Consider the following 27,951-nt stretch of genomic DNA (forward strand, 5'->3'; position numbering starts at 1 on the left):
CGTATGTGTGTGCGTTTGCGTACACGTGTGCGTGTGTGTGAGGTTGTGGGATATGTAGTTTTACTCCTGGATAAATCGCTAAACAGACGTCGTTTGGTTGTGAGAACTACAAGAACCGGCATGCACCGCGTTGCACTACGCATGACAATCAGGCACCTGGCTCCACTGTGCTGAGTGTTGAGGTGTGTTTAGCTCATAAAATGAGGTTTTCTGATTGTCTCTGGAGTTAAATATTAACATTCCGGAAGCTTCTGTGGATAATTAGAGTTTGGTGAATGTTGTTTACCGGAAGTGACGCTTGTTTCCGCCTGGTTTTTCTTGGAGTTTGAATGGCAGTTGGATTGCTGCAGCTAGCCGGCTAGCAGCACTTTTGAAGTGAATTTGGCCTTTAACGTGAGCGCGCGCCGTGTAAACGTGTTGCTGTGTACGTGCTCAGGTGCAGCGGTCAGGTACACGGGCGGAGAGAGACACACAGTCCGGCTTCGTGACGCTGTAGCTCAGCGGGACAGCTGGTGTAGTCAGGTAACCGCTAAAGACCCGGCCAGGTGTCAGGTAAAGGTGTCAGGCAGCTGTGAGCACCTGAGGAGGGCAAGCTGAGGCTGCGCAGAGCCTCCGGTGAGGCTGAGGCAGCTCTGAATCACGTATAAAACCCCTCTGCTGCGTGGAAACGTGCCCTAATGCGCAAACCAGGGTCCAGCCAAAAATCAGCTAATTTACCTCTGCAGCATTAAATCCACTAACAAAGGCACGCTGCTGCTGCAAAGACAGATAACCATGAATCAGTGGCAATATCTGCAGACGTCGGGCTCAAAGCTGAACACTTAAAGTTCCTGAGAGAGGTGATAACTGGTTAAATGCATGCAAGGCCAAAAGTACTGTAATAGTTTAAAATTGTACATATATCAATGCTCTCATTCTATGTCTACACCAGAGACCTCTCAGAACTTATGTTTTTACTGCTACAGTGTTTTCATTGGATTTTCTACTAGTTTTCTAGTCAGTCAGGTCAGTGAAAAGTTCTCACTTGAGCCCCAGCTCATGGTTTGTGTCCTGAAAATAACTTTTGAGGATTTGATGAAGCCATCCAGTATTTGCATCCTCAGAGTAAATCCTGGTGGAGGTTGAGTTGTAGTACTAAGAAAATCTCAGAAGGTGCATTGTGGGTAAACTTGCGTAGAGCAAACTTGTGTGTGTGAATCCTTCTTTCAATCATTTCTCACATATGTTGCTTTCTGTAGAGGCAGAGAGGCAGTTGCCATGGAGCCCGCCTGGCGACAGCAGGGCCGCGGGCGAGGCCGGAGTCAGGAGGCTCAGGTTGAAAGGTCACGACCCCTGCAGAAGGAGAGAGAGAGGCCAGGCACTGCTACGGGAAGAGGAGTCAGGACAAAGACGGGTTCTGCGCCTGAGCCTCCGCATGGTGATGAAACACTCCACGAACCAACTCCCCCTATCGGCTGTGCGGCTGGTGTGAGTTTATTAATTCTTCCCTGTGGTCCTCAGGTTTGGCTGTCCAATCCAAGTTTGAGGAGATCAGGAAATCCAACCAGGCTGCTGCTCAGCGATTGGTCGAGAGCCACTTCAGCTCCTCCTCCTCTGATGAAGACGACAACAGCATCGATGATGGAGACCACAAGGAAGGAAAGAGAGGGAAGATCCTGGCGTCCACCTTCACCACCTACACCAACCAGACAGGTGAGCAGCCAGGCATTGCCGTGGCAACAGCACTGTGAGGATCAACTGGTCAAATGGTTAAATTGATTTTTTTACCAGTGTTTTTACCGGGTGTGCAGATGTTTGAAGACAGTAAGGTGAGCCTGATGTGAAGCTGCGCAGATGTTGTAGTATTCCCGCTCACTCCCTGTCTGTCTGTGTGTGTGTGTGTGTGTGTGTGTGTGTGTGTGTGTGTGTGTGTAGGTGGGGATGCCACTGGCCTGCAGAGGACCGGTCAGTATGTCAGCGACCTGTTTCAGTCCGGAGCGCTCACCTGTCTGATCTGCATCGCCTCGGTGAAGAGGACACAGGCGGTGAGACACACGCACACACACTTTGATCTCTTGCTGTGTGTTGATTCAGTTTCAGTGATTTCAGCTTCACTGATCTGACGTCACCTCTCTGGTTTCTGAAGAACATTTAAGAACAGCTTGAGGCAGATTTTCTTCTTTTCTTTGTCACATTCATAGAAGCAGATCTCACAGAAAGTCAGAAGAATTGTAATCATGCAGTTCTCAGGTTTTTGTGCTTTTTAAAAAGAATTGTTCCATCTTGTCTTTTCTCTTTAGTTTTTACTTTTTGATTGTTTTTATGTAAAAGGTTTAAGTAAATAGTTGGAAAAAGAACGAGTAAATATCTTGGAGAGGTGTCTGGGGTCATTTTGGTCACTTCAAGATGTTTCTTTCATAATTTCTCAGACATGCTCTGTGTAAAAGTTAGCTTTGCTTTGCTTTCATCACTTATTTCCTTCTCCTCTAGTCAACCACTACTAGTAGATAATACTACATTACCCATGAGTCTCAGCTGTAGTATCTTTTTCCAGTATTTCTTCAGGTTTCTACAAACCTGTGAAGTTCTATGATTGGCTGGTTGTTATGTGGTGTGCTCTTTACACAGTTTGTTTTAAAATATTATAAATATTCAAAGGACCAGAGAGGGAGGCCACTTTAGACTGAACTCTGATATCTGGCTGTGTGCGTCCAGGTGTGGAGCTGCTCCAGCTGTTTCTCCCTCTTCCACCTGCCCTGTATCCAGAAGTGGGCCAAAGACTCGGTCTTCCTCGTCTCCTCAGTCACTGATGAAGACTTTGGTCAGAAGCAGCACCCATGGCCCTGGTGAGGAACAAAAGCCCTTCACACGTTAGAGTCCCACTACCACTATAGCCCAACGTGATGAATCTATAAACATGGGCAAGGGGTAAATATTATTTGGCATGGAGAGTGAATCTTCAGTACAATTACATCATTTTAAATCGAACTAATTACTGATAAACTAATAAAATCACACTGATAAAGTGCTGTCTAACCAGAGAAAAGTTCTGTGTTACATTTGTGTTTAAAATTGATTGTTGGAAATAGTTTGTTTTTTTTTGGTTTTCCTCTTTGTGGTTTCTGTTTACCAGCTAAATTTGTCTATAAACTCAATTTCCCTGGGTTTGAATATAATGGAGTCGTGTTTTCTAATGTTTCATCAGGCAGACATTTGTTAATTAATAAAAAAAAACTCACTTTGAGATTGGTCGGTTGTAAGGAAATAATCATTAGTTAATGTTTCTGATTGTCTCCCCTCAGTCCAAAGTGCCGTGCAGAGTATCCACCCAGTGCCACCCCCAACAGGTACGTTTGATTTCTTTATCCTGTGTGCCCAGTTTTATCGACCCGCCCCTTAAAGTTACCACAGGCCACGCTCAGTGCTAAATCCACTCTGCGAATCTACTACATCTGCATTATCATCAAATTCACTTTAACAGTAACATAATCAAGTAGCATTAAATACAAACATTAAGCGATAATATGGTCAGATAATTGAGTGCAGAGGTTCAAATCATGGACTCCAATTACCTAACAACTATAGCTGCCTTTGTCGTTAAAAGAAGGCACACCCGTAATAATGCAAACTTTAAGCCTTAATACAATTTAAAGAGGTGAGGTTTTTTTTTGTTTTTGTTTGTTTTTTAAGTAGAGGACCGACAATAGAGCCCTGTGGAACTCCACGAACACTCTGTGAAGGCCTGGTTTTTGTTGCTTCTGCTGGTTGTGTCCCCTGTACAGCTGTTATAAAGGGGGTATGAACAGCTTTCCTGACAAGCTGTAAAGTTGGATATTGCAACATGTGAGCCTGTGGAGAGTGAGTGCTTGAGTTCATGTTTCATCCCCACAGGCTGAAGCAAATATGGCTAAAGTACAGATATTTGATATTTTGACTCAAATGTGTTAAATATAAATGTAAAATGTTGTTTTATTGAAAGTATTAGTGAGAGCTTGCCCCATCGACTCCTAACAGGCTCCAAGAATATGAACACAGACTTTTAAATTCTTTGATTTTAAACATCTGAAGTTCATTCAACACTTTCTGTCCCTGCTGGAGGTGTTACATGGTCGTTGAATCTGACGGTTATTCATTTCAAAATCCCTACAAAACTTTCATGCAATCATTGTGAGGTGATGCTGCTTAGTGTTCCTGTCTCATATCCTCAGTATCGGTTTGTCTTTCCACAGTTTTCTGTTTTATTCAGTTTTCAATTCTTTCTGTAAACGATTTTATAACTTGTACTTTTTATGTGTGTAGTAGACGAGCAGTTTCAGGCTGCTTATCCTCCTGTATTCTAAAACTCTACTACACCGATTGGTCACCTATAAGCAGGGCTGCATATAAGTGGTGCGCATTCGCTGTCAAAATAAATTCCCAAAAATCCCGATACTACGCGCTTCTTTTGCGGTGGAGGAACACCAAAGTAATTGCTTACGGAGCTTGCTTCTTCGACATCTTTAAGAGTTCGGAACAAATGTCTGTCCTCCTCCAGAACATCTTATGTATGCAAACGCGCGTTCCAACTTCTTATCTGGTGCGCGTCCTTTATTTTGACAGCGAATGCGCACCTGCAGACCACTTATGTGCAGACCTGCCTATAAGCAGGTGAATGAAGTGCCTCTTTGTGATTACCTGCAGTTTTCTCATGATATTTTGTTTCCTGTGTTTAATCAAAGTTTCAAACTGGAGAAGTTTTCAAAGTTTAGAGTTAAATCAATGAGTAACTTTGATCTTGAAGCAGACAGAGAGCAGTAAGCTGTTTAACAGATTCCATGGCTGAACACTGAAGCACTGAAATACAGTTCCTCTAATGTCCACTAGAGGCTTCAGCAGGACTCAGTCCCATAGACTCCCATGTCAACATTTCCAGCTTTACAGCACAGATAAACATGTTGACATTCTGATACAATGATGTTTTGGTTCATATCAGAGTTCACTTTTTCAGTTTAAACTGTATTAAGGCGGGAAGTTTTGATTGTTGGGGGCGTGGCCTCTTTGACTGACAGGTGGCTGCTATTGTTCGTGCTGTTGGTGCCTTTTGGAGCTTTTTGTAATGTGTTGTTAATTATAACAATGGGCCATTTAGGAGTCTGAGCTCCAGTTGTGGGAGGATTTTGGACGTTACTGAGCTCTGATGAGCAGGTGTACCTCTGACTATGAAGTGTCTGTAACTTCCCACCTGCTGCACTGTTCAAGTATTTATCGCCCCATAGGTTGGAGAGAAAGAGCAAATGTACATCACTTTGTTGTATCTCATGTGAACGCTGACCAGCTTCACACAATGCAGATGGGGCCGCTGTTGCTGCTCTCCAGCAGGGGGAGCCACACTCCACACTTACTGTAGTTTCATGCTGTTTGCGCTTCAATCTACTGTTAGAAATGCTTAATTTATATTACATGTAGTTTTTGTGTAATTATTTGTCATGGATTTATTTTATTGTCTTTTGAATTTAGGTTAGGTTTTCAGTTTAGTTTCAGTCACTTTAAAAGTTTAAGCATGTCTCACCTGTTTCTCTTTTAGTCAACTGTTGTGTGATTGAAATGAGGTTGTGTTTCTGCTGACTCGGTTCTTCCCAGCTGAGGATTTTCTGTCTTTAATCTTTTATCTCAGTAAATAATCGCTAATCAGACTGTGGAAAGTTTTAAACACATCACATGGTACAGGTCGGTGTGTTGAAGACATTGAATTAAAAAATAAATGTTGCCTGTAAACTTCAGAGTTTAAAAGCTTTTTTGTGGTGTGTTCAGGTACACGTGTTACTGTGGGAAGCTTCAGGATCCTCCAGCTGATCCGTGGCTGGTTCCTCACTCGTGCGGCTCCATCTGTCAGAAGGAGCTCAAACCTGCCTGTGGACACTCCTGCCTGCTGCTCTGTCACCCCGGTAACCACACACACACACACACAATTAAGTAACATAATGCAGATCAGTTCTATCAGCTGTAGCTAGTCTCTGAACCCACCTTTACCAATTTTCCCTCCCTACACAAGAGCACAGAGAAAATACACAAAGTACAAGCAGAGTGTGTAATTGTTTTGGACTCGTGAAAATATTTCATATGAACTCATAGATTCTAGTATTGCAGGGCGACTGACCTGAGTACTAATCATGAAAATGTAGATGTCTCATTAACCTGGACAAAGGTTTTGGTGCTCCTGACCAATCATGTTGGAGCAGGATGCAGGTGAAGAGTCCCAGAGCAGAAAAAGGAGCGATGATTTATTTATTGTTTTACTTGCAGTTTAATATATCTCCATGTGTAAATAATAAGCAGCATGGAAAAAAAATGCAGAAAGGATAAATGGAGTTATCCTGGAAATCCTTAAAAAAACTGGGCTTTGTCCACAGAGGACAAGTCAGCAGATTTACAGTTTTACATCCTCAATAAACACATCACACAAGCAGCTCTGAGCTGGGAGCGTGGAAATGTTCTTAAAGCTGTGTGTGTGTTTCAGGCCCCTGCCCGCCGTGTCCAAAGATGGTGTCGGTGTCTTGTATGTGTGGCAAAGCACAACCCCTCCCCCGTCGCTGTAGCAACAAGGTGAGCCTCACAATCTGCAGGTTTACAGCGTGCTGTGGATGTTGGTGACATGCTCACTGTGTGTGTGTGTGTTCTCTCTGCAGGCCTGGTCGTGTCAGCAGCCGTGTGGAAAGTTGTTGCTCTGCAAACAGCACACCTGTTCACAGCCGTGTCACACAGGTACACACACACAGTCTCTCACACACGGAGTCATGTGTGAAGCTTCACTGTGACTCAACACATTAGTCCCGAGTGAGCTGTCCAAAATGTCCGACTGAAAGCCCCCCTCTCCCGTGTGTGTGTGTCAGAGTGTGCGCCCTGTCCCAGAGTCAGCGTTCAGAAGTGTGTGTGCGGCAGAGAGAAGTCAGAGAGGCCCTGCGCCAGCCCCCGCTGGACCTGCCAGCAGGTATGTTTGCAGTGTGTCAGCAGCAGCGCACAGCTGGATTTGTGTGATTGTTTATTGCCAGAATCTCCAGATGTTCCAGACGAGATGTTCTGTGTGGTCTTTGCTCGCTGAGTCAGAAACACGAGTCATTAAAGCTGTGGAAACGGGCCCCGTGTGGTTCGTCTGATGTGTTTAGTTTTATTCTGAGAGCAGGAAGCCCCGCCTCCTCTCATTCACCTGTCTGTCGCAGGTGTGCGGTGCTCCCCTCTCCTGTGGGAACCACACTTGTGAGGAGGTGTGCTGTGATGGCGACTGTCCTCCATGTCCTCGCTCCATCAGCAGGACGTGTCCATGCGGAAAGACCAGTGAGTGCTCACGCAAACACACATGCACAGGTTTTCACGCCGTGCTACTGTTTTCTAAGTGTGTGTGTGTGTGTGTGTGTAGAGTCATCTCTGCCGTGTACAGAGGAAGTGCAGCCATGCGGCGACACGTGCGATCGCCGTCTGGCGTGTTTGAAGCACACCTGTTCCATGAGGTGTCACCGAGGGAGCTGCGAAACCTGCCGACAGGTCTCTCACTCTCACACACACACACACCGATCACACACACTGATCACACATACACACATGTGCACAGACACACACACGCTGAGCCCTGCTCTGTGTCTCTGCAGGAGGTGGAGAAGGAGTGCAGGTGTGGCCGATACAGGAAGCAGATGCCGTGTCATAAAGAATACCTGTGCGACTCCAAGTGTCCCAAAACCAGGAACTGTCAGAGACACCAGTGCAGGAGGAAGGTGAGTCCACCTTAAGACGTTCTCATTAGAAACTATCAGTCTGCACAAACTCACACCTGGCTGCAGGAAATGCTTCACCTGTCTCAACTCTCACTGGTTAGCATCACATTTGTGAAGTCCGGGCTTTTGGATTATGGAAAGAAAACCTCCATAATCAGGATTATTTTAGTCATTAATGTGAATGAAACAATGTTTTGGGGGATTTTATTGAACATGAAACAATTCAAATGAAGGTGAGCAGACCGACACAGCAACCAGCAGAGGGAGACAGAGAGCTGCAGCCACCTGCACACTGAGTCCTGGAGACAGCTGTTAGTAATCCTCCTGGTTCACCTACAGAAACCCTTCAGCAGGTTCCCACACACGACTAGATTGACTCCCAGAATAAAATAAAACTTTCTTTAAGGTTTGTGGTCCTGGATTTAATCTATATGTGAGAAACTGAGCCTTGGAGCTTTCATCTTGGCTCTAGATCAACTGAACTCAGCGAATTTGAGTTTTTATGAAGCAGTGAAACAGCACGGCTATAAAGAAAGCAGGTACACTTGATTTATACCACAAAACAAGCAGAACTGCACAAAGAAATCATCACATCACCAGTAAAACTCTTACATAATGGCCTCTATGGTACAAACTGTGAGTCTGCACAGGTGGGAATATTTCAGTCACATCAGAATAGATACAGTGAGGAAGTGATGCAGCAAGCAGGAACAGTTAGACCCAGAGGACGTGTGTGTGTGTGTGTGTGTGTGTGTGTGTGTGTGTGTTTGTGGATCGCCCACTCAGTGTGTAGTATCTCAGACTTGTTCCACTCTGAGTGTGATCACATTAATGTTCCACCTGAAATCTTCTGATGGTTCCTGCAGTGAAACATCTGGAGCCTCTGGATTTGTATAGACTTGTTTATTTTCTCGGGTCGGCTTCTCTGTGGTATAAAAATGATTTTCGATCAGCTGCGGTGACTGCTGGTTGCGTAATGACACACCCTTCATACCTCCATCTTCCTCTTCTCTGGTGGATTAAAGGTCTCGGAGAGAGCAAAGGTGTCCTCAACGCAGATTTGATGAAACGTCTGAGCAATGAATGAATGAATCATTCGCAGAGGGAAACCCATGCTTTCATCCTGGTGCCTCGCTTTGATCGTGACGGCACCGATGTCTCGTTTTTGTGGCATAAATGTCACCCTGATGGCATCTGAGCCGAGTTTAATCTGATAGGAAAAGGTTGTCTGACGCCACGTCTGACATGTGACATGATGAGGTTTAATAATCCGCCTGCTATCAGACCCGTGGGGCCAACGGGGACGTTTCCACCTGCTCAGATTTAAATGGGCGCTTTCAGTCATTTTATTGTTCGCTGTCTGATCCTGTGGCTCAAACTGTTGTTTGGTACCAAAAGGATTTTAGGATTTAAATACTTAATAAAGCCCAAACAGCTGCAGATTTTCCCTTTTTTCTGGTTCTTTTTATTCTGGCACCGTAAATGTTATTGCACCTGCTCTTTTATAAAACGATCTCGTTAGCTTTCATTTTCCCATCAAACTCCTCGTTTTATCTCATAAATCTACTTCATCTGTTTGTTTCTCAGCAGTGTGCCCCCCTGTGAAAGCCCAGAGTTGCTCTTTGTGTAGTTCACTCAAAGCAGTATTTGGAAAACAGCGTGTTCGCAGAAGAAGTAAAAGATGTTTATGAAGCTGTGAAGATGGTTAGCAGCAGCTGGTGTCTGCCACCTGAGACCCTCTCTTCCCTGTCTGATCCAGCAGAGTGTTTATAACGTCAGCGTGAAAATCTCTTTCTCAGTGGAGACGTGACATTTACAGGATTTTAAAGCTGGAAAAATGGATTGTGCCAAACAGACGCGGGACAAAGCAAATTAAATAATCAAACTCCAGTCCAGCTACATGGGACTCCTAGTTATATCATTCTTTATTAGGACTCTGAACTCACCGAGGGAGTCAGAAACCCGCAGCTTCTTCAATGTGCAGAGCTCAAAATCTGATCGACCGGTTCTTAAAATCCTGGCTCCCTGCAGAGGAGCGGCCATCACGTTAACCTGATTAAATAAACACTGAGTCCACACGCTTCATTTTAAACAGGTAAATCTGTTCTGAGGAGCTCAGAGTGTAGACAGCAAGTACAAAGTAGTCGACTGATTAATATAACTGTTATTAATCTGGAACATTTGGGGGCGGAGCTCATACGACCTTTGATACATTAAATCACAGGAAGTTCCATTTCCATAATAAAAGCTCTGACTAACCTTATCACCTGACGGAGGCTGCAGGGTGGCGGGGACCGGCGCTTTCTCTCGTGAGATGACCTTTAGGGTTCAAAACCCAGACAAGCCTGCATCCGCCCTCCACCTCTGTTAGTCCTGTGTGAACAGAGTTACTCATAGCTGTGTGAAATAACACAATGTGATGACGTGTGTTTCACATGTTTGATGGTTTTGGCGCCAAGCAGCAGAGCAGTCCTCCGTCACTGTGGAGGACGAGCTGCGGTCGCCTGTATTAAAGAAGTAGAAGAAGAAGTGCTTTAGAGATAAACCTGTTTCCCACGATGCTTTGTGTTTCAGTGTTGCCCCGGTAACTGCCCCCCCTGCGATCAAAGCTGCGGCCGAACCCTGGGCTGTCGGAACCACAAGTGTCCCTCAGTCTGTCACCAAGGTAAGTAATCTGATTACGTTTAGATAGATTACATTGTGCAGAATCACAGTGGCATTCAAATCAATTGGAATGAATGGATCAGTGATGATCATTCATTTGGTAACAGGCTCAGGTTCATAGATGATCATTTGCATTTATTGCTTTAAAGACCAGACCTACGTTTCCCAACATTCAGCTGAGACTGAAGCTCAAGTCAGTGCTGATGTAACAGCTGCAGTTCCTCTAGTGTCCACCGGAGGCTCCAGCAGTCAGTCAGACTACCTGTGTTAAACTTCACAGCAGAAACAAACATGTTTACAGGCCAGCAGTAAAGAAAGTTTGAGTCTCTGAGCAGACATGGACGGACCTCAAACTTCTCAACACACACACACACACACACACACGTCACATCACATTCCTGTCTGTCAGATAGGTTGTGAAGTGTTGAAGGATTCACAGCTGGATGAAGGTGAGAGGTCAAACTGAGGAGAAGTCCTGGCCGACTTAAGAGACTGTGTGTGTGTGTGTGGGTGTGTGTGTGTGTGCGCGCTGACATTTCTTCTAGCTGATAGCACAGAAAAAAACACACACACACTCTTGAGTCTTTGATAAAGGAAATTAATGACGATCAGCAGGAAACAGAGGTCAACTTTTTCCCAAACATTCAGCTCTGTGCGTGTCTGTGTTTGAATAACAGACAGCTTCCTGCGTCTATTGTTCCCTGATTGGGCGATAACAGATAATTTATTTATCCATCCGCCTCTTGATTGGCTGACTAGATTAACGTCAATTTATTGGTGTGACTGCGTGCTGATTGGCTGCTCTGACCTTTCAAGAGGGAGCATGGAGAAGGTCGCAGCACTGCCAACGCATTGCCACACAGATAACAGCTGCCACTGAGCCGTGTGTGTGTGGATGTGGATGTTTGTGTGTGTTTCCTCACTGGGAGGCTGCAAACTTTGAGGCATCAGTTCGGTTTAGTTTGACCTGCAGAGGTAAACTTTGATATTGTGACTGGTGTAACTATGGAAACTATAAAACCACCCAACCCTATGTTTACTTTTTAACATCACTTCAGTGGGAACGTTGTTTCCCACAGATTTGGATCCTGTTTGTGGTCGTAGGGGAGGACATGTTTTCTTCAGTCAATGATTAAAGTTTTTCCTCTGCAGAGATTTTAATTGCAGATTTCTTTGCAACAAGTAAATAAAAGCCTGACATAATCGGCTGCCTCTTTGGTGGACTGCAGGACTCCACCAGGCCACCCTGCTTTCAGGATATTTCAGGACAGCCGGTTTTGTTCGGTGCTCTTGGGACCTTCATTTGGTAGGGGCACAGGTCATCAAGCAGTGACCTCTGACCTGCACTTGGGTAGTTTACGTCAAAGTCAAACCGGCTGGAATGCTGGCACCTCAGAGTCAAAGGCAGAGGTTCTTGGTTGCTAAAGGGTTGAGTGGCGCTCGTGGTTTGGGTGGAGTTGCAAGTTTAGATCTTCATGTGTGTCGAGATCTTGAAAAAGTCAGAAGTGAAGAGAGGAGCAGAGGGGAAGTGAGGGATCAGCATCTGTTCCAGGCTGATGGTTTTTCTGGTTGACCTGTGTTTGTATCCATCAGCTGCATGTGGTGACTTACAGAAAGAATATTTTTGGTACGAGCAGCAGAAGGATGTCTGGGCTCTCCCAGGAAGACACAGATAACCAGATTCAGCTGGTTGGTTGGTTCTCCAAGGAGTCTCTCATCCTGCAGAGGAACTCAATCTTGGACTGCAGCTGGTTGTCTTTGTTCTACTCTGCAGCCTCTGTGAGCTCAGCTTTTGCAGCTCATGAACCAGTTCTAACTTCTTTAGATCAGGCCGAGCAAACATCGAGCTTCCAGTGCAGAACAAAACTAGCACCACCAGCTGCAGCCCAAGAAGATGTCCCCTTTAACTTCAGCCTATATTACTTTGTCCATTGATGGCACTACAGATGTTCTCCTGCCCCACAGTCTAAAAATAAGCAGAGCTCCTGGTTTGGACATCACTCCTTTAGAAGGAAAAGCATCTGCTGTTCAGTTTTTATCTGCACAAGCTGTGAGACACGAGTCTCCCACTCAGTCCTATCTGTTGCCAAACATTCGGTTATTTTAATGGAAGTCTTCACAGCAGTGAGTGTCGACTGACGCCGTGCAGGCAGACCTGTCAAAGTCTCACAGAGCAGCAGCAGTTTATCTGATTGCTGAACAGGAAAGACTCAGAGACGTGTTTGTCATGAAGAATGTGGCTTTGTTTGTAGTAATATTACTAAACATATTAGACAAAACCAGATGAGGGAATGCTTTCTGTAATCATCAAGTGGAAGAAGATATATATATATCTTTGAGCCCCGGCTCGGACAGTCTCGGTCGTTGTGTCCTTGGGCAAGACACTTCACCTGCCGCCTACTGGTGTTGGCCAGAGGGGCCGATGGTGCGATATGGCAGCCTCACTTCTGTCAGTCTGCCCCAGGGCAGCTGTGGCTACAACTGTAGCTTGCCTCCACCAGTGTGTGAATGTGAGAGTGAATGAATAGTGGAATTGTAAAAGCGCTTTGAGGGTCTCGAAAAGTGCTGTATAAATGCAATCCATTATTATTATTGTTATTATTATTATATATCTGTGGCTGACAGGTGGGCGGTCTGCTCAGCTCCTCCTCAGCTCTGTGGAGTATTTTTAATAGGAGGATATGATAAACTCTGTTACTGATGATCATATTCCCCCCGGTTTATCTGAAAATTAGTGAATTTGCCCTTTAATGTCACCCTCTGTAATTCAGGCAGCTGTTATCCATGTCCAGAGTCGGTGGAGGTCCGGTGTACGTGTGGCTCGACAGTCCTTGTCGTCCCTTGTGGCCGCGAGAGGACCACCAAACCACCTCGCTGCAAGGAGGCCTGCAGGTAACCACACACACACACAAACACGTGTGCTTTAGATTCTGAGTGCAAACCTGCAGTGAGGAGGTTAAAAGCGCAGCGCTCCTATGTTTTCCTGCAGTCTTAAATAACAGTTCTGCAGTTATGCAACGTCTCCTGAGAGCTGAGCTTTGATTAAAACATGCCTGAGAGCCACAGCGGGTTATGCTTTAACTGAGTTTTAATTGTTTTTACTCTCTTATTCATCGTGCTCTGCTGTAACGAGACCGATCGTTGACCCGTAATGAGCTGCTCCTGTTGGCTTTGGGTACGGGGAGAAAAGAAAAGCAGGAATTAGAAAGGTCTCGCTAAAGTTTCATCTGCTGTCTTCAGGTGTCCTCCGTCCTGCCACCACCCGACCCGAGAGGCTCACCGCTGCCACCCCGGCACCTGCCCCCCCTGCAAGCAGCCCTGCCTGCTGCCGCTGCCCGGCTGCAGCCACACCTGCCCGCAGCCCTGCCACGACGTGGTGCTGGTCAAGTCCCAGCAGGTAAAGGACCACTTCAGGTCCTCATGTGTTTGTTTCTCTGGGATCTGTGCTGATCTCAGGCTGTGTGATAAGAGAGGAAAAAAAATGTGCAGCCTGCTGACCTCTGACAAAACCACCAAACACATGAGGTACAGGCAACAGCTGTGACCTCAGATGCTTTTACATGTAAAAGGAAAAACTCTGAAAACGTTGATATAAAAGTTATTTCCAGAAGACAAAGTGTCTAATTAGAAACGGAGTGATGAACTGAAGTGTGACGAGCATCGCTGAGAGAGACGGACGTTGCGTGCCTGAAACTGTTTTCACATTTAAAAATAGAAAAAACATTTATTTGCCTCTAAAGGTTAAAGAGTGTTAAGGAAAACCTGCACACAGTGTTTTTCACAGGATGAGGGACTCTGACACAGCAGGGCTCGGTCTGCAGCGCAGACAAACACACATGCTCACACCACAAAGTTTCTCCTGTGCACATATTTTAGTTTCCAGATTCTTTGTGTTAAATAGAATCAATCACCAGAATCATTTCAGAGCTTTAAAATGTATATAAAGTGAATTAAACAAATAACAACAATGACTGCTTTACTGGAAAGTAACTAAATACTTTATTACTTCCATTTCCTGTTTCTTATACAGTCAAATTTAGCAGGAAGTTTCACTTTGTGTGACGCTGCACATGTATTGTGGTTTAGTTACTTTCCAGATTTAGATTGTTAGTATGAAATATAATTCATAGATAAATCTGAGTGCGTCTTTAATAATGTGCAGATGTTCTCAGAGTTTTGGTGCTTAAAGCTGATGTTGAAGTACTTTTTACTCAGATCTGGATGCTGTGGACTCGAGTGCATATTTTTTGTGTGTTTTGCGAGCGCCGTTATCAAACATCTTATCACCATCATGAGCTCCATAAAGCAGAAAATGTCCCGTTTCTTCTGAGAGAGAAAACACAGAGGACAAAGTGTTTCTGTTGCTCCACAAACGGGTTTTTTCTCCATGTGGTTTAGGTTCACTTAGCCGGACCGTGGGAGCAGCCGTCTGAACCCGCGTTTGTCAAGAAGGCTCTGCCCTGCCCGCCATGCCAAGTACCCATACCGACGTAAGACACACACACGCACACTCTCACTTTCTTCTTGATCACAGCAGCAGGTAGACGTGAACTCTAACACAGAGCTGTCTGCAGACACCTACTAAACAGGATTAGTGGTTGTTGAGTTAACTCTGCTTTAATCCTGGGGAGGTTCACACCTATCCTGCTCCAGTGTAGGTCATACTTTAGATAAGAGGTTAAAAGGTATAACATCACCACCTACTGACCAATCAGATCTATGGAAAATAGCATCACCATTTCTGGAAGATCCCTGAGATTGTAGATGGTCAGAGGGGATAGAGACGGTCTAAGGTTAGGAGGAATTTTACCATGGGGTTTTTTTCTGTTCGTCAGACTGTTTGTAAACAACTTAATGTTGTACAAGTTTAAAATGGTTATGTTATCCTAAGCAGCCATCTCACAGACCTAGAGACCTGTCAGGCGTCCATGACAACCAGCGGTCACTTGGGGAAACGTATATTCCCAACATCAATCTCTTTGTAAATGAAAGTTAGAATGACTGGTTGGTGGAGGTTGCTGGACTTTACTGACCAGTCTCCAGGGACGTATGGCCGGTGCTTCAGTCTGTTTAACAACAGCTTTTCATTCCATTTACTCATCACATGCTAACTCTTTTAAATGGAGTTTTAGGCTGATAACCAGCTTCATGTCACAGCTCGGTAAAAGAACCCAGATAACAGTAAGATGTCCTGGATATGTTGAACCTGCTTCATAGTGCATGCTTCTCGTCACCATATGAACCTCTCAGAAGTCTCAGAAAAGTGTTTTTCCTTTTAGAATTGAGCCGTATGTCCATGAAAGGCAAACATTTGCTGCAGAGCAGTGAAGAAAACGTGGTCACATGTTTCTGATCAGCATCGCCAAAGAAGCAAACGTGGATCGGTTTACTTTTCAGAACATTTAACATGTGCAGAACCAGAAAATCAAAGTGTTTCTGTGCTGGGGCGCGCTTACAGTGGTTCACATTTCCTTAAATTAGATTTCAATGAATATGTAAAACATGATGTAACGCGCCGGGCTCCCTGCAGACGCCGAACCAAGCTTAACCGTGGAGCTGGAGGCCTTTTAAATAATTAAAGTGTTTTCATCATGTGGTGCCCAGAACCCCTAAACACACACACACAGAAATCACACCCACACACACACTGAGGTGCTTTGGTCCCGTCACGAATCATTAGACCTGAGATTAAAAAACACTCGGCCTGCCAGCTGCCTGCAGCTCAGTGACGCAGTCAACAACCAACATCAGCCATCTGTGTGGGTGTGTGAGAACCACTGTGAGCCTTAGTTTTTGTTGTACCGCTGTATCCCCCCTACACACACACACGCACGATGTTGAGTCAAACTTGTGCTGGAGCCGGTCATCCGCGGCTCTGCGTCGGCATGTTGAGGCAAAGCAAACACAAATGAACCGGGGGTCGCGCAGGTTCAGTCACGTTTTCTAAAAATGTGCCAGAAAGTGATCATGTGATGTGACAAAGCGGCCGTGAATGGTGGGAGTCGATTGAGTTGAAAGAAGTGAAGTGAAAAAGAGGTCATCGCTGTTTTCACCATCACACAGCGTTTACACTAACTGACCGAGGTGACGTAAGGTCGGCGCGTAATGAGTCAAAGTAAATGGATCGTTTAAAAAAGCGATTGAAGTTGGTAAAAACAAAACAGACATGTTTAAAATTAAGTAGAATAAATTGAGTTTAATAGAATGAGCTGGAGAATATATGGTGAGTGGATGGTCTTTAGTATATTTGTTCACAGTAGTGACAGGATGTGAGCCGCTAACCGAAATAAAGTTAATGAACGGCAGCTGGGAAATATACAAATAACAAGGACACTCGCAAAAGAAAGGATGGAATAGATGGTGAAGTTTCCTACAAGTGAAAGTAAAAGCATGAGCAGCTAGAAAATGGGTGATTTTAAATTGATGGATGGAAACGAAGGGATGACATGCAAATGTGGTTTTACAATGTGAAAAAAAAAAAAGTTGAAGTATCAGATAAACTAAGTGATGCTATGGACCAACTGGAAAATATGGAAGTAAATGGGAAGAATGGGAGCGAAGGGACTTTATATGAAAGAAGTGATGGACTCTGTAAAACTGACTAGTCAAGTGTAAATATGGAGGTAAATTAGAGGCATAAAAGTCAATGGATAATGTGCAAAAATGTGATAAAAGTTCATTAAAAATGTGGAAAGAACAGCATTGGAGCAACTCAGCAAGCCAAACAAACCAGCGTGTATCAACACTTTGTCTTCATCTGTGCCTGACGGAAAAACAGGAAGGGTTAGATAATCAACCAACAGGCCGAGCTCTGCACATTTCAAAACAGTCCCAACCCCCCCGTGATGTTCTGTAAACATTATAAAATAAAATTTAAAAAAATGGAATGAAGTCCATTATGACTTTTATTTATTTTTGTTTTCCTCCATCACGTTGGCACATCATCCCTCGGCCTCCAGCTGCTCCAGCTTCTGCCCGTTGTGATTACATCTTTTCTTATTAAGGTCACTGTCAATCTCCTCGTCCACTGGAAAATATGGAAATAAATCAGATGAATGGAAGTGAAAAGCAAAGTTAAAGGAAAAAGCTGAACCCCAAACAGCTAAAAAATGTTTACAAGAAGTCTGGACTTTAAAATGTCACAAAATACGGAATACTGTGATCATAAAGCCATATCCAAGTTGTTTGTTTAAACAGATACACTTTTTCTTATTATTTCTTCTTATTTATTTTTTTTATCAAAATCTAATGAAAAGTATTCTAAATATTATAGTGAATTTGGCACCAACACGTCGTCCGAACAAAAGAGAACAGCTGGATGTTAGAGATAATCAGGTTGTTTTGCAGCAGGTCAGTGACATGAGTGGGTACGAGAAGAGCAGAGGGTCACCAATATAATAAACTGAAACTACAAATTGTGGAACAATTTCAGAATTTCGTAAAACTGCAGACTTTTAGTATCTAATCGTCTGCAAACGAGCGAACGTTGAGTTTGAGTGATTACAGTAAACATTTGAACCCTAACGAGGTCACTCCGTGTGAATAATGAGTGGAGGTGAACGGTGCAGTGAGTCTTTGTTTTTCTCTTTCAGGGCCTGTTTTGGAGAACACGAGGTAAGAACCAGCATGGTCTGCCTCCTTCTGTACTTTAAACTGTACTGACGATGATGCGGCTTAACGCTTTCACCACTTCTCTGGTCATCGACACTCGTTTCCAGCATAGCACGAAAGCTCCACGTATCTGTCTTTGTAGATTTATTACTTCCTCCCTGCACTCCTCTTTTTATCTGTCCTACTTTCCTACCGTCCTTCCCCTCCTTACTGTTTTCCTTTCCATCATGTTCCCTCGTTCCAAACGCCGTTCATTATTAGTTTGTCCTTCTGACCTCCTCCTCCTCATTCACTCCTTCCTCCTTCTATTCATCTGCTTTGTCCTTCTCTGTATCTCTCTCGCTCTTTTAATTCTCTCTTGCATTTCATCTCATTTAGTCGTTTGGTATTCAACACACTCATATACAGGCGCTCGTTCACCTCCAGACGAGGTCATCAGATGCCTCTAATGATGGAGGCGTCTGTGCTGAACTCTGTTTGTGCTGGGCAGGTCAGCCCGGTGCCGTGTCATCGTCAGGGTCGTTTCTCCTGCAAGCGACCCTGCGGACGACCTCTGACCTGCGGCAACCACTCCTGCAGCAGAGAGTGTCATCTGGTTAACAGCGGCAATCCAGTAAGCACCTTGTTTAGATGTCTGTTAATGAAATCTGATGAAATAATAAATGATGGTACCAACAGAAACTGCTGTTCCTCTGTTAGCCACTTGAGACTGGCACCAAACGCTGGGCAGTCCCCAGAGACTGTATATAACAGATGGATGTAGCTGCTAGGGCATATAAGTCACGGTAATACCACTGCAAATATTTTTAAATATATATTCACATTTCCTGGCAGGTACAACAATAGCAGCTCTAACAGTGAGTCAGCCTCCAGCGGCAATTTAGAAAAAACACAGCTACTTTGGATACGTCCACAAAAGTTTAATCCTTTGCTCACATCTAAGAAAACTCCTCCTGCTGAATGTGGAAACAACAAACACACAACTGGACTGTGAAGCAGGAAACTACTGACCCAGCGAGCGTTGGTGGAGCACTGTAGTTGTATTTCAAATGACACTGGATAGACATTAGTGACAAAAAAGCAGGGCCGTAAGCAGCTGGTTATACACAGCGACCCAAGAGTACGACATCCCAGGGAGGAAATGTATTATAGTTTTGTTTTGTTTTTTTGATGTGACAAACTACACGTTTATGATAACCTGACTGTGCGACGGGTGTAACAGGTGAAGGATTGCAGTTAAACAGGCCTTTACATTACAGTTAAAATCACTGAGAGTCTGGTATGAGCTGCGGTCCAGCCTCTTGGAGCTGCAGACTGACGGTGGTGATGTTTACAGTTAAATGTAAGTCCCACTGTCTGGGTTACCACTAACACATTCAAGGAATTACAGTCAAGTCCCCGATGAAGGTCAACAGGACTGAAATGTAATTTATTACAAGATTTAGTTACTCTGTTGTTAAAGTGTTAAACACTCATGTTGTACGACCTGGACTACAGGATATGGCCATGTTATTGGTCAGATAATTGCATTAAAAATGCTCCAATGTGCCGAGGTCACGTCCAGGGACTCCAAATACCTGATGTCATCATCTACCTGTCAGTTAAAGAAGCCAGGCCCTTAATAATACAATCTGTAAGCCCAATTAAAATTTAAACGGGTAATTTATAGAGTACAGTTGTTAAGAAGAATGAGGCACCTTGTGCTTTTGCAAGCATGTATATATTTTAGTAATTAAAAGGTAGAGGATCGATAACAGAGCCCTGTGGAACTCCGCAGAGAACTTCACAGAGAAAACTCTGTGAAGTGTTTTGGTGTTCTGGTGTTTGTTACTCACAGTAATTCTACTGGTTGCTTCACCTGATCTCATCTCTCTGCAGTGTGAGGTGTGTGAGGAGGGCTGCTCTAAGCCTCGCCCATCCGGCTGCCCTCACTCCTGCCCCCGCCCCTGTCACCCAGGTGCCTGCCCCCCCTGCAGCCAGATGATCCGCCAGCGGTGCCACTGCAAGATCAGCCTGCTCTACGTGGAGTGCACGTCAGTACAAACACACACATGAAAACTTCCTGTTATTAAACAGTCTTAACTCCTGTGTGGTGACATAAGATTTATCATACCTGAATAAACAAAACAAGTCACTCACTACATGATGTAAACAAAGGGAGAGTGATGGCATGACCGGAAACATGAACGGCCTCGTTTGAAATGACAAAACAAAGCAACATGCGATAAAGTCACGACTGCTGTTTAAAGGTGACAGACTCATCAGGTAGAAGCTTTTTCTTCTTTTACCTTCCTCTTTTTAAATCAAAGCGGAGCTTCTTGCTGCATAATTTGAAGCAGAAGGAACAAAAATGCTTGAGACTAACAGGATGGTCGATGTTAATGCGTTTAAAGAGAAGTAATATCAGTGTTTTATATGGAGAGGGAGCCAGCTGAGTCTGTCAGACTGTGCAATGATGAGTAAGAACAGAGCCTGATATCAGTGCTGTGCAAGAAGTCTCGAGTCACCCATCGTTCTTTGTTTTGCTTGGAAATTGTGCGACAGTGATATATTAAAACGTGTAGCTGGATCAGGGGAAACGACAGGCCCTGTGTCGCGCTCAGACACCGTCCATCTGCCGCAGATAGTTTTTTAGATCTGCCACTTCTTCTTTTGTCCTCCACTTGTCCAGTCTCCTTCTTTAAGGACACACTGTGCAGCATGCTGAGATATGCCAAGCTTTCAGCTAATAGCTCTTTGGGAATCACCTTGTTGGTACAAAAATCCCATTTCATGTCCGTAAAACTGTTTTATCTTTGGCATTTTTCATAGATTCAACTAAAGGAATGAGAGCGATTGATGTGTGATTTGTTTTTTAGGGAACAAAGCGCCTAAAGACACAATTTAAATTTGGTTCTTTGTTAGGTTTTCTGTCATGTGTTGCCACAGCACTGGAATGATTTACAGATCAGTGCTTAGTGGTTTAACAAATAAGAAACATGTCTGGGAAGGAAAAACTTCCTTTTAACAGGATGAAACCTCCAGCAGAGCCAGACTCAGGGAGGGGGGCATCTGCAGTGAGAGGTGTGAGGATGAAGACAGGACGAAGACAAGCTGAGGGAGAAAGCCGGAGATTAATAAAAATGAATAATTCAATGGACAGAGGTGGCAAACACATAGTGAGGAAAGATGAAACACCCGGTGTACACCCAGGGTGCTCTAATGGAGTGATACAGTTCTCTTAAGATCAGATGTGGCCTGATTATTTAAGACCTTTCACTTATATGTCAATAGAAGATTTAATTGAAACACTCTTGCCTACCTTCATGTGTAAAATAATGTCTGTATGAGTGGAGACGTGTTTGTTTAAGAGGAAACTGAAGTTCTTTTTAAAGTCTGGCACATACTCAGACACTCGGCGACAAATCTGGAACATCTCCCGAGTCTACGGTGGCCCTGAGGTGCAAAACACAACAACAGAACAAGTGTGAAGTGGTTTTCTGTAGGGCTCAACTCACTTCCAGCTGTGGTTTCCAAACCGTGCCGTGAGGCAAGTCCAGGCTTGTTCCAGCTGGATGTTTTTAACTGCGACATCGCTTCACAAGACGTTCTGAACAGTCGGTTCACTGCATCAGGACGATGCTGTCGAGGGACGGGCTGGATCATCCAGCCTTCATTCAGAGGAGCTTGCAATACTCAGAGAGATCTGCGTCTGTCTTATCAGCATGTGAGTTATAAACTAATTCAGGCTGTGAAAAGAAGGCCCGACGATGCATGTGAGGGTGTTTTCTGTTGATATGAACACGTGTGTGGACAAGGTGTTTGAGACCCGCTGGTCTGCACATTAACACGTCTGAAACACAAAGGTCAAAGGTGAGTGCTGCTCAGGTGAGGCCTGGATCAGTGAAAGTGTGAAGCTGTGTCAGTGAGCTGGCTTTAATGAGGGCGTCCTGAGAGCGTCGCTGTTCCTGCTCCAGGTGTGTGTAAGAGCCCGTCTGCAGGTACCAACGCTCAGCGAGTGTCACTGTGCAGCAGCATAAACACAGAGGCGATGGAGAGTCACTACTTTACTGCTCCTTATCTGCTGCTGTGAGCGCTGGCTCCGGGTGATCAGCAGCTCATCACTAATAAAATGTGTGTGAGTGAGATAACAGTGTTACTGCTGACCGATCGATCGATTGCTCTCTCTACAGGAAGCTGACCGCAGCCGATGAGCAGACCAAGGAGGCCCTGAGCTCCTGCAACAACCAGTGTCCCAAAGAGGTATGAGTACTGACCCCACTCCATCTGTGGTGTCCTCCCTAAGGGCCCCAGTGCATCATGGGACTACTTTATCAGCCTTTGAGTTCCATTAAAGTGTGACCGCTCTGGAGGTCCCAACTCTTTCCTTTCTTGCTACGCTCCTTTCCTCTTTTCTTCTTCTTCCCGCCTCCTGTTTTTCTCCCTCCTCCTATCAATGGTCAATAATCGTCAGTGACACAGCAGACGTAACACAACACCATCCGTTCAGCGCCATCGCTCTGATCGCTTTAGCCGTGTGGCGCCAGCTGAACACCAACAGTCTCGCTCTCAAACTCTGCTTTCCTTTCACCTGGGAATGATTTAGTGTTTTCATTCTGTGACTTACACACACACTTGAAGTAAAATGTTTGAGCAGTGCGGTGGTTCGTGTGCATCCTTCTGTCAGAACACTGTTTTCATTCGGCTGTAACTTCAGCTCTGAAGAGCCAAGACACACACACACACACACACACACACACACACACAGCAGGAATAACAAACATGGAGCGGCCGCAGCACTGTAGTGTTTACAGACTCTCTTCTTCTGCAGGTTTCAGCCTCTCAGTTCGATTTTCTCTCTGTTCAATTGGCTGAACTGAAAAATGGATTTATCCCAAAATGTTCCCATGAAGTAAGAAACAAAGTATTTAAAGACCCTTAAGATGTTTATTTCAGTGTGTCGATCGGTGTAACCCTGTGAAGTCCTGCAGGTCTGAAGCAGCGGAGGTGTGTTTTCATACATCATTACAGAAGAAAAAGAAAACTTCGCAAACATTTCTCTTTTTTTTTCATATCATACAGAAGTTGAAAAGCATGAGGATTTGAGTTTACCTCCACATCAGGTCTTCTAGGAACTCTATGAAGAGTGTTTCCTCTCTGTCTGTGCACCCAGTGTGTGTATGTGTGGGGGCATCTTTGAGCACTCCTGTAAAGGCCAATAAGACTGCAGCATGCATGCGAGATGAGCCTCCCTGAGGAATTATCATCCTCATTATTTTTATTATTATCTAACCTTCATCCTGTACAACTTTCATAACCTGATCTGAGCTCCTCCCTGTGCACTGCATTGCTACCAGCACATGTCAGACTGTTGGTCACTGTGTGGCTGCTGCTGATGATGCCAGCATTACAAATGTCCAGGTGACACTTGAGAGGTACTTTAAACTGGCACAGAGGTGGCGTCTGTGACATCAGCGCTTTCATGAAAACAAACTCCAGCTGACGGTTCTTAAGCTTCAGTGTTTTCTGTGCTGCTAACCATCAAAGACGTCAGACGCTGGCTTGGACTTCGCCGGGTTAAAAGAAATAAATTCAGAAGTCAGCTCGTCTCCTCCGGAGATGTTGAAACTCTTCACAATCATTTCAAAACATGAAAGAAACCACAAAAAACTGTGCTTGTTGTTTGAGTTTCAGCCTTTAGTTTATTTGAAATTGCTGAGAGTCTGATACAAGCTGCAGTCCAGCTGCTTGGAGCTAAAGACTGACGGTGGTGACGTTTCCTCCACCGTGAAAGGATCAAAGCGAGCGTGGGGGTGGAGCCAGTGTTTCATTTCACTGTTCAACGGTTGCTTCATGTTTCTCTTGGACAGAGCTGAAGTTTGCTCTGCCTCGCTACAGCAGCAGCCACAATTAATCTGTGTGTGTGTGTGTGTGTGTGTGTGTGTGTGTGTAGCTGAGCTGTGGCCATCGCTGTAAGCAGGTGTGCCATCCAGGTGTGTGTGAGGAGACGTGTCAGCAGAAGGTGAAGCTCCGGTGTCCCTGCAAGAGAATCAAGAAGGTAAAACCAAAAGTAGCACACTCAGCACTATGGCCACTTTATTAGGAATACCTGTGCAGTGTAAAGACTGCAGTTTTGATTATGATGTAACTGTGGACGTCCCGTCAGGATAGGAAGGGTTGAATCTCTATTTCTTATGACATTATCAGTCATGATGGAGCACCGTTAAAGTCTCATTCAATAATTTCTTCAAAGGGACTTAAAGTGGAAATACTATAAATGATTCCTTCATGTTTAATTTACCCCCAAAAAAAGGAAAAATAAATCACTCTTTAGATTCATGGTTGGATAGACAATTTCACTGGTGGTGTTATGGATATTTTGGTTGTCTATATTTAACTTTGAGGAGGGTGTCTGGTATTGCGAGTTCAGTTAAGGCTCACTCTGTCACTCTGAGCAGTTTAGGAAACAGTCACAACCTCTAATCTACTGACTGGTGTGCAGGTACAACATATTTCCAACAGTATTTCCTACATTAAAAAGGTAAAAACATTCACATTTGGAGGTTTGAGGGGTCGACAGTGGAGCTGTAGAGGATTCAGGGTCATCTGACCCAGCCCTAACTATGTGCTTTATCACAAAGGAAAGTTTTAAGCCTAATCTTAAAAGTAGAGATGGTGTTTGTCTCCCGATTCCAAACTGGAAGCTGGTTCCACAGAAGAGGGGCCTGAAAACTGAAGGCTCTGCCTCTGTAATGTTTTTGGTTTACACCTGCAGAGACAAATACATTTACTCTCTGCAGCATCTGGTATGAAATATGGAGAAGTTGTTTTTTCCAGGTATAAAACAGTGCAGGACTCTGACATTAGCTCTGTGTGTGTGTCTGTGTGTGTGTGTGTGTGTGTGTGTAGGAGGTGCTGTGCTCGCTGTCGTCTCAGTTTGCTGTTGAGTGTGACGACATCTGCAGAGAACAGCAGAAGAAAGTCAGCCAGGTATAAACACACACCTGTACAGACTCTGAGTGATTCACACCTGGACATACAAACACTTACACTTTGTGTGTGTTTGTGTGTTTAGCTGAAGGAGGCGGAGCAAAAAGCGGCTCAGGAGGAGGAGCAGAGAAAGCTTCAGGTGAGTTTCATGCTGTTCCACCTGCACCACGTTTTAGCTCTGGATAAGGTTCAGACTTTAAAACGTTCATTTTAACATGTAAAGCTAATAATAACTGTGAGTGGTTAATGACGGTGGATGTTGAATTGATGTGGTCGGAGTCGGTTCCAGCTGCTGGGTTTAAACTGTGTTATTGTGCAGGAGGAGCTGGAGGCGTTCGAGAAGCGGCAGCAGCGAGGAGGGCGGAGGAACAAGAAGCGGGGTAGAAGGGAGGATGTGGACGACGAGCGCTCAAAGGCGGCAAGGTGGTGGAGGAGGTGTGCTGCCTTTGTCCTTGTCCCGCTGGGCGGCGCGCTGCTGTCTGCCGCCACCTACTACTACCTGCAGGAGTCGGCCTGAGCAGACGGCGGTGTGCGAGCTTCTGTTTCCTGCCGCCATTCAGACGCTCGCTGCGACTCTTCCCTTGCGAACCTTGTGTTAACCATAGCAGCAGTGGCTTTAGGTTAGGTTGGATGGTTAGAACTTTCAACACAACGCTGCCTCATGTTTCAGAACAAAAGGAAGTTTCTCCTTTTTCATTCAGTGAAAGGTTTGATTATTGTTTTTTGGTCTAAACAGATGAAAGCGGTGAAAAAAATCGTTAAAGTAGCTGCTTTGTTAAGTTTGACCGTTTTAAATTGTTGTGAAAGATGAGCTACGTGTGGTCCTTTGTCACTCCGTTACATAAAGTAAGACTTTGTGACTCTGGAATAATCTGATGTGGCACAGTGACCATGGTAACAGGCATGACTGACTAAGTCTGATCAAAACTTATGGGAAAGTGATTTTCCCCTCTGCTACCTACCAAATATCTCAATTATGTGAAAAAAGGTCAAATTATTTGGCCTGATCCTGATCCAGTGGTTCCCAAACTAAGCAGCACTGCAGTTTAACTAATGTACCTTGAGGTTCCAGTGAGCCAGTCCCTTGTTAATTTGTCCAACATTACAGAAATAAATATGTTTACAATCTGATATAAAAATAGTTTTGGGCTCTATAGCTAATTTCCCCCTTCATAACACATGTACAAAAATGCTGTAACCAACAAGGTCATTGAGAATATCAAAAACCTGAAAGGGGCGTCACTGTGTTTGTGGAGTTCCACATGGCTCTATCATTGATCCTCTACTTTTTATTCTGATTTAAATTATATTCTTGTTTTTCAAAGTATCCTGTCTTTACCCCTTCATCACAACCGTAAGGTTGTTGGCTCTTACTATGTGTCACCTGTTTAAAGGCTTAAAGTTTGCATTAGTGGGGGCGCGGTCTCTGTGAATGACAGATGGCAATAGCTGCCAGCTCAACTGGACCTCTAGGCTGTGTTTATGCTGTTGGAGCCTTTGGAGACTGGGTCTGTTTAGTGGTGGTGGTTTAACTGGGCCAGAAATAAAGATTTGGGAACCACTGGGTTTGTCTACTTTCATCATCAGTTTCATGCACACTGACATGGAGCATAGTGTTAGATCAGGCAGGCCATGAAGTCAGCTCATGCCTTTCTACACATCAATGTAGGGCGATATTTAAACTGGTTTAGTCTGCATACATTAGCTTCTGTGTCTAGAAGCTGCTTTGTGCCCACCTGCAGACCAGCTCCTGCTGTCCTGCTGGGTGTCTTCACTGATGTGTGTGCATGCCTGCACAGAAAGCATGCACACTTGAAACTGAGGTTGTAGTAGAGAGACTGATGCTGCAACAACAACACATCCTAATGATTCCTGTTTTCATCCTGGTAAACCTCTAATCGACCTTTAATATTCTCCATAATTGTTTTTTAATGTGTTTCAAGTTCAAATTGAAAATAAGAGATGAACATTTTGACGCCGCAGCAACACTTAAGTTGTAGTTATTGATATCTTTGGTTCCCTTTAAATGCTTTTCCTCATTAATGTAACTTCATTATTCTCCCTAATGTGTAATCTTTATGTTTGTGTAAGTTTAAATTACAAAATGAACAACAGGAAGTTTCTGACTGGAAAAATCTGAAATAAATCTCCTAGAGTCATTTTTGTGAGGAATCCATCAGATACTGGAACTCAACTGTCTAATATTTATCCTGAAATGTTTAAATTGTTTTGATTTTGATTTAAAGTTTCTTTTCTTTCATATTTTTCATTCTTTTTTCCTAAAGACTTAAAAAATAAATCGAAATGAAACAAAAAAACCCCACCTGTGTTCATTTTTCTAATTGAGCTTTTTTGTAACCTTCAGAATTCTGTTAGTCAGACCACGCCCACTCTTCAAACTAATGCTGAAGTATGAACGCCAGTTCTGCTGTTTCAAAAACATTCCCGTTATAAGGAAGTCAACAGGAAAACGCCTCTTGGCTACTCTGCAGCTTTCAAAGTCTGTCCACTGCTGGCTCATCACATACGGTGTGAAATCACAGGAAAAACATAAACTAATGGGCTGCGTCACCGTGGTTACGCCCATTTATGTTTGTATTAAGCTTCTCAGCAGAGTAATTAAAACCACCTTCAGCTGCAATATTAAAGCGATGCAAATGTTAAGATATCAAAAATTATGATCTCGTCATATCACAAATATGAGTCTTGAGTACAATAAGTACTGCTGTATATCTTCATACTACAAGCTTTAGGATTATCACTTTTCAGCATCAAAATAAATGTAAATGTCTTCTGTACACAGACTGTACATAAATGATGGACATACCACAACTGATAAACTTGTGAAATCATTCAGACTTAATCAGGTCACTGAGTAAAGGAGCACAAGTCTTTCTGTTCTCTAGTCAGAAGGTTTGATGCACTTCTGTGCTGGCTTCAGTTCAGAAACAAAAACTATGTCCATCACTTTACACCAACCACC

At 44.2% G+C, this 27,951-nt stretch overlaps 2 protein-coding genes across 6 annotated transcripts in view; both read left to right on the top strand.

Moving 5' to 3' along the window:
• Window positions 1-27,951, top strand: part of LOC134623951 (zinc finger protein 664-like) — a 507,757-nt gene that overhangs the window by 14,860 nt on the left and 464,946 nt on the right. The gene's annotated exons all lie outside the window — the stretch shown is intronic.
• nfxl1 (nuclear transcription factor, X-box binding-like 1) lies at window positions 116-27,247 on the top strand. 5 transcript variants are annotated; one of them, XM_063469872.1, is made up of 25 exons: window positions 116-182; window positions 1,247-1,417; window positions 1,501-1,692; window positions 1,915-2,024; window positions 2,695-2,825; window positions 3,282-3,326; window positions 5,770-5,903; window positions 6,476-6,561; window positions 6,645-6,720; window positions 6,849-6,946; window positions 7,176-7,290; window positions 7,373-7,497; window positions 7,602-7,724; window positions 10,299-10,389; window positions 13,160-13,280; window positions 13,629-13,785; window positions 14,787-14,878; window positions 17,981-18,002; window positions 18,490-18,612; window positions 19,878-20,032; window positions 22,172-22,241; window positions 23,932-24,036; window positions 24,888-24,968; window positions 25,054-25,107; window positions 25,288-27,247. In XM_063469872.1, the coding sequence occupies exons 2-25, from the start codon at window positions 1,258-1,260 to the stop codon at window positions 25,483-25,485; spliced, it is 2,664 nt and encodes an 887-aa protein (XP_063325942.1). In that variant the 5' UTR covers window positions 116-182; window positions 1,247-1,257; the 3' UTR covers window positions 25,486-27,247. The 5 variants fall into 5 exon arrangements, with proteins under 5 accessions (XP_063325942.1, XP_063325941.1, XP_063325945.1 ...); XM_063469871.1 differs by having other exon boundaries at window positions 119-182; window positions 1,239-1,417; XM_063469873.1 differs by lacking the exon at window positions 116-182 and adding an exon at window positions 511-522 and having other exon boundaries at window positions 1,239-1,417.

The sequence above is a fragment of the Pelmatolapia mariae genome, linkage group LG3_W (assembly GCF_036321145.2).
Source record: "Pelmatolapia mariae isolate MD_Pm_ZW linkage group LG3_W, Pm_UMD_F_2, whole genome shotgun sequence".
NCBI classification, from domain to species: Eukaryota; Metazoa; Chordata; class Actinopteri; order Cichliformes; family Cichlidae; genus Pelmatolapia; species Pelmatolapia mariae.